Source organism: Peromyscus californicus, unplaced genomic scaffold (assembly GCF_007827085.1).
Source record: "Peromyscus californicus insignis strain IS unplaced genomic scaffold, ASM782708v3 Scaffold_1__1_contigs__length_55948999, whole genome shotgun sequence".
NCBI classification, from domain to species: domain Eukaryota; kingdom Metazoa; phylum Chordata; class Mammalia; order Rodentia; family Cricetidae; genus Peromyscus; species Peromyscus californicus.
The window spans coordinates 50,114,318-50,120,753 of record NW_026294492.1 but is presented as its reverse complement, the minus strand read 5'-3'; the positions used below and the strand labels follow the sequence as shown (position 1 = coordinate 50,120,753).

The 6,436-nt window shown below is 64.2% G+C and overlaps 1 protein-coding gene across 1 annotated transcript; it reads right to left on the bottom strand.

The window, feature by feature from the left end:
• Window positions 1-2,208: 2,208 nt before the first annotated feature.
• Znrf4 (zinc and ring finger 4) lies at window positions 2,209-4,837 on the bottom strand. Its single transcript, XM_052745703.1, has one exon. It carries the CDS (start codon window positions 3,193-3,195, stop codon window positions 2,209-2,211), a length of 987 nt encoding a protein of 328 aa, XP_052601663.1. The 5' UTR covers window positions 3,196-4,837.
• Window positions 4,838-6,436: the final 1,599 nt, after the last annotated feature.

Genomic DNA, 6,436 nt, shown 5'->3' with positions numbered 1-6,436 from the left:
ATAGAGATATTAGGGGAGGAAGATCCGCGAGCCCCCCGCCCCCCTTTAATTATCCTGTTGACAAGACTCAGGATCCCGCTCGTCAAGGTGGCATCTGAGAGGACGGTTCCCTTTAGCGACGCTGACAGCTAATTTGTGGGAAGTTTAATTACAGGCGGCGTTAATTAACTGGCAAAGCGCTGGGCGCGGACGGCGGCCATCTGTTCCGAAGATGTCCTCCCCTTCTGGGCCTGGCTGGGGGCTGGGGGGAGCGCGGGAGGAGGGGGGAGAGGTGGGGAGGAGAACGGGGCGGGGGAGGAGGGGGAGGGGAGGAGGGACGGTGCGGGGAGGGGTGAAGGGGTCGGGGTGAGCGCTCGGCCTGCACCGGATCTGACTGGACCCCGAAGGGAGAGACCCTGGACCCGAAGCACCCCAGAGCTGCCCACCCGGGTGCCCCGGCACCCAGGCCTGGGGATCCCCGAAGCTGAAGTCCGGGGTCCGCGCCTATCTGCATGGCCCGGGTCTGGGTAGCCTTGGCACTCGGTTCAAACCCGGCTCCCTTCTGCTTCTGCGCCCGTGGTCCAGCAGCAGCCTGGGAGACTCAGTTTCCCTTCCGGACAAGGGTGTCCTGGGATCCCCGGTGGAATGAGCGACGCCTGTGCCCTGAAGGCTGCCCGCGGCCCGCGGCCAGCACGCTCTGCAGAGCCTCAGTTTCCCCCGGGCCCTCCGCAGGCGGACACAGATGGCGCCGCCTGGCCGGGCAGGAAGGGGCCCCCGCCGGAGTCGCGGTGGGGAGCTGGCGCGGGCGCCCCAGCAGCTGGGACTCTTGGCAGCCGGCGGCAGCCGGAGGCGGCTGGACATGCGCCCGGGCTTGGGTGGGGGACAGAGAGGCTGCGACAAAACGGGGGACCCCACTCACAGGAGGAGGGGAACCCCGTGTGCCCTTCCAGGCGCCCGCTGGATGAGGCGGCCATCCCGGGCCTCCAGGACGGCGGCCTTGTCCCACCGCGGGCCTTCACCTCTCCTGACAGCAGAGCGGGTCACCTAGCCAACAAATGCTGGCCGCTCTCCCAGGCCTTCGCACGTTCTGTGAAAAACCATCCTTAGACTTGGTGAGGCAGGTGTCACTGCTGAGCCCATTTTACAGATGGGGAAACTGAGGCTCAGGGAGGCGAAATAGTGGAGTAGACTGCCTGGCCTTGGCCTCGGGATGCAGCTGTTCAAAGGGTCCCTCCCCCGCAACACCCTGTTCCCCCCCCCCGCCCCCGTGCCCCCAGGCAGGACGGGGAGTGGCTATGCTGGGTGTGGGGGCGTGGCTATGCTGGGGCGGGGCAAACGAGTACTAGTTATGCTTGCCAGGGGGTGGCCGTGGTGGGGATGGGGCGAGGCTACGCTGAAGAGGGGCGAGGCTTGACTGGGAGAGGCTGCGCTGGGGCGGGGCGGGACGGGGCGCGGCTGTGCCGGGGCGGGGATGAGGGGCGTGGTGGGGCGGGGCGGGGCCATGATTAATGAATGGACGGGGCGGGACAGGGCGTGGCTATGCCGGGGCGGGGCGGGGCCATGATTGATGAATGGACGGGGCGGGACAGGGCGTGGCTATGCCGGGGCGGGGATGAGGGGCGTGGTTATTCCGGGGCGGGGCGGGGCCATGATTAATGAATGGACGGGGCGGGACAGGGCGTGGCTATGCCGGGGCGGGGCGGAGCCATGATTAATGGATGGACGGGGCAGGACAGGCCGTGGCTATGCCGGGGCGGGGATGAGGGGCGTGGTTATTCCGGGGCGGGGCGGGCCATGATTAATAAATGGACGGGGCGGGACAGGGCGTGGCTATGCCGGGGCGGGGATGAGGGGCGTGGTGGGGCGGGGCGGGGCCACGATTAATAAATGGACGGGGCAGGACAGGGCGTGGCTATGCCGGGGCGGGGATGAGGGGCGTGGTTATTCCGGGGCGGGGCGGGGCCATGATTAATTAATGGACGGGGCAGGACAGGGCGTGGCTATGCCGGGGCGGGATGGGGGCGTGGTTATTCTGGGGCGGGGCGGGGCCATGATTAATGAATGGACGGGGCGGGACAGGGCGCGGCTCTCCTGGGGCGGGTCCCGGGCGGCGGGATTACGCAGCACAGCTCGGGACAGCGGGAATCGTCCAGATTCAAACTCACTTTATTGGGCACTACCCACCCGCACCCCTCTCCTACTGTCTGCCCCTCCCCGCACCAGCTGGGGTCAGGAGGGCTCGTAGGTCTCTGCTGACGGCTCCACGTTCTCGGCCATCCCCAGGGACGTGGTGCTGCTGCAGCGACGGCAGGGGACTGTCCGGGCCAGCAGTTCGAGCCTGCGGGAGCGCAGCCGGGCCTGGATGGCCCAGATGGGTGGGCAGTGTTCGGGCAGGGGTGGATCGTCGCCGCCCACGCTGCTGTCCGTGGAGCCGTCGTGCGTGCTGGCCACCGACTGCTTGCACAGGGGGCAGGAGCGCCGGGCGGCGCGCGAGAACCAGGGGTCGATGCAGCGGCAGTGGTACGCATGCGCGCACGGCAGGATCTTGAGCCGCTCCCCTTCCTCATAGTCGTCCAGGCAGATGGCGCACAGGTCGCTGAGGCGCGTGAACGTACGCACCTGCGCCTTCTGGCACGTCTGCGTCTTCACCGTGGTGCCCCGGCTCCCCCAACCCCGGATCCACGGCCACAGCTGCCTCAACACGAACAGCGTGGACGCGGCCAGGGCCAGGGCTCGAGCGAGCGCCCAGGACGCTGCCACGGCGGGGTGACACTCGGGGTCCGGACAGGGTCCCCCGTGGGGCAGCAGGACGCGCGCTGGCCGGTCGCAGCGCACGGTCACCTCCAGGTCGTCGTACACGCGCAGCTGCCCTGGTTCCTCAGTGCGCGCGGAGGCTGCTGTGGTTCCAGCCCTCAGCGCGCGCCGCCCCGTGCGTTCCCACTTGCAGCCCAGGGGCCGGACCAGCACGAGGGGGTCCAGTGAGTTGTTGTCGGGCCCAGGGCTCTCGATGGCGAGGCAGGCGTCGGCCGGCCTGGCCACCAGCAGGTAGCTGCGTGCGCCCTGGGGGGGGTCCAAGGGGACCCCGAGTAGCGCCGGGAGCTCCGAGAAGTCCACGGAGCTCAGGTTAACCTGCGCGTCCGCGGACGACGGGGACAGGACCAGCCAGAGGGCCACCAGGGCCACCGGGGCTACTCGGGCCCACGCCGACCGCGCCATGGCCGCCCCTACCTCCAGCTGTCGCGCGCCGCCGAGTCCCGCGTGGGACGGCACAGGAGCCCCTCGGGCATCTCCGGAGCCACCCGGGGAGCCGGTGGCGGGGTGGGAGCGGCGCCTGCTGTGGCCAGACTCAGGGCCTCAAGCGGAAGTGGCTCCTGGGGACAGCGCAGCCCACCTGGTGTCCAGGAGACCAGCTCTGAGGATGACACCTCGGCGTTCTAGAAGCTACCGACCTCTGTGACGTCAGTGTCACGCATGCCCAAGAACACTCCGCTGTGCGGACTCCCGGCTGATGGAGCATTACTTAACCCCGACTAAGGTCATTACCAAAAGTGCCCAGGAGATGTGCCCATGTGACATCAGTTCCTGAAAGGAGAAACTGGCATCCGGGCACAAGGGTAGAGTTCAGGGCCTTGAGGCACAGGGAAGAGCTCCACAAGGAATTCTTGGGGTTCCCTGCTGTTCCGTCCACAGCACAGCCGCTCAGCCACCCCAGGGAGGAGGAATCTTGTCGTCCCCCCCACACACCAGGCCCCATGTAAGTCCTTGGCTCATGTGATGGCCACAGGGACTCAGGGCTCAGACTGACTGAGCCCTGCTCAGCGTCTCCACCTCAAAGCACAAACAGAACAACCCAGGAAGAAAAGAGCTTGTATTTTGGTGAGGGGACACACCCTCCCACTGACACAGATACTAAGAAGGAGCCCCACTCGGGGCACCTAGAGACGGATCCGGATCCGCTCTCCGGCTTTGGCACCAGTGGGCCATCATCTCCATCGCCAGCGTCACTTTGCGGCTATGGAGAATGGATGTGCTACAGTAGAGGACTGTTACTCTAGCGGGGAGATCAAGAAAACTGAAACTACAAGGTGCTGCCCTCTGCCTCCCTCAAACCCGATGACCTGCTGTGCCGCCCTTGGGAAGGGCCTGCCCCCCTGGCCCTTGCTCTCTCCCCTCCTGTGACGACATTTGCCTTGTCCAACCTGAGGCTAGCGGAGTGGGGTGCAGGGAGGGGCCGTCTTCCCTGGGGGGGGAGCATGTGACCAGCGCTGGCCAATCAGAGCTCTGGCCTGCATGGCATGAGGACGCGTGTGTGTGGCTCAGGTGATGTCTGGTGCGGTCGGTGCTCCCGCCACAATCGGCCGTGGCTGGAGTTCGGAGACAGGCGGTGCCTCTGCTCGGCTGCAAAGGCAGTGGGACTCGCTCCTGTCCCGGCGTCGCCGCCCGCCAGCCTTCCCAGCCAGTCCCGCGGGACCGTGACGCAGTCTGATGAGAAAGAGCGAGGCCGGTGGGCCTGTGGAGTTGCTCATTTGTCGTTTTCTTGTTTTTGTGAGACAGGGTCTCACTACGTAGCCCAGGCTGGCCCGGAACTCACAGCGATCCTCCTGCCTCTGCCTCCCAAGTGCTGGGGTTAAAGGCGTGGGCACCAGGCTGGATTGTCTCTGGTTCATGGCGTCACAGGGTCCGTCCCAGAGGTGGACGGATCCGAGAGAGAGAAAAGACGGGGTGTGGTGGGGCACACCTGTCACCCCCAGCACGCAGGAAGCTGAGGCAGGGGCATTGCCTGGAGTTCAAAGCCAGCGTGTATAGTCAGGCCTTCCCTGTTGCAGAGAGAGAGAGACAAAGAGAGTGGGACAGAGGGGAAGAGGAATCTGGGGTCCCACAAGCCCCTTCTCAAGGGCACCCCCCAACCTAGAGCCCCCCTTCAGGCCCCGCCCCTTTAAGGTTCTACCACCTGCCCATAATCCCCGCCCCCACCCCGGCCGACAACACCTGGCCCCATCTCCCATCTCTCGCAGATGACTGACAGCGGTTTCTGGGAGAGCTCGTACTGTGCATAAACTGCACAGCAGCCCCAGGGCCTGCACCGTGACACCTGTCAATCATCGTATTGCCGTCTGGAAGTCACAGCAATCCTGTTGCCTCACAAGAGCAGGCTGACGTTGACCCCGGAGGCCCTGGCCCTCCCCACACACCACTCATTCCGAGGCAGGGCCTTGATCGTGGCTGGGCCGCCCTGCGAGGCCCAGGGACCTCAGTGCTGGGTGCGAGTTCTGGGGACTCGAACCCAGGTTCCCGAACTTGTGCGGGAATCACACAGTGGCACGTGTCAGGACATGTGTACGCACACTGATGCTAGGCAGAGCCCAGCGCTTGACAAATTGCACCTGGGGACACTGAGTCACTCTGACCAGGCGGCTTCCATCTCACACACACTCCTTATTGGACTCCAGCTGTTTGCAGTCACAGGCACCCAGGGGACCAGTAACCTTAACAGTTACTGGGAGGCCACAGGGCGGGTCTCTCTGACAGGAAGAACACGGAGGTAATGGGAAACTGAGGCAGTATCAAAAAGGGATGAGTCTCTCCAGGTGAGGACAAACTGTTCTTAGAGCCCCCTAGAGACTCTCAGGAAATGTGAACTACTCGGTGTGTGCAAAGGTCCTGGGGTCCAGTCCAGCACCACCAAGAAAAGGGCACAGAATCACTTGCATGCCAGCACTGGGAGAGCTGAGGCAGAAGGAGTGCTGTGAGTTCCAGACCAGTCTGGGCTGCAGATGGAGACCCTGTCTTTAAAAAAAAACAAAACAAAACAGGTGACTTGTGGTGAAGTGGAGGCACAGCTGCTTGGCCATCTGGCCGCCCTGCTGCGATCCGGGAGGGGGGCGGCAACCAAGCGCTAGTTCCTGTAAGTTTAAAATTATTTCACAACAGAACACTTTTAAATGCAGAAATCTTCAGAAGGGGGAAAAAACAGGGAAAAAGCAGCTGGAACTCGGAGTAGGGAGGGCTGTCAATCAGAGGAAAAGATCGGGAGTCACAGAAGTGAAATCACCTCTGTCTGCTCCATTGGTCAGAAGCAAATTCACTTCTGCTCACACTCACAGGGAGGGGGCACAGGAACTGAGGGCCACGGCGCCACTCTGGGGTCTACAAGAGAAAGGAGGATGTGTCTTCCAATGGACCTTGGCCCTGACGGGTGTCTAGGAAGAAAGACGGACCGAAGGAGGGAAACTGAGGGGCTGAGGGAGACTGGAGGGGGCAAGAGAGAGGAAAGACATTGACTCTATACCCTGTGGGTGGTTCCCTCCACCCCCAGCCACGCATCCCACAAGAAAGGCCAACCAAGGAGTCTCCCGTGTGGAGCACAGACGTTCTCAGGCCATGGACAACCGCAGAGGCAGAACTCGGCAGGGAGGAGTCCCCAAGATGCTGCCCCCAAGCACAAGATGGGTGTGGG

Coding starts and splice junctions, on each gene's coding strand:
- Znrf4 (XM_052745703.1), bottom strand. CDS start 3,195: ATGGCGCGGTCGGCGTGGGCCCGAGTAGCCCCGGTGGCCCTGGTGGCC.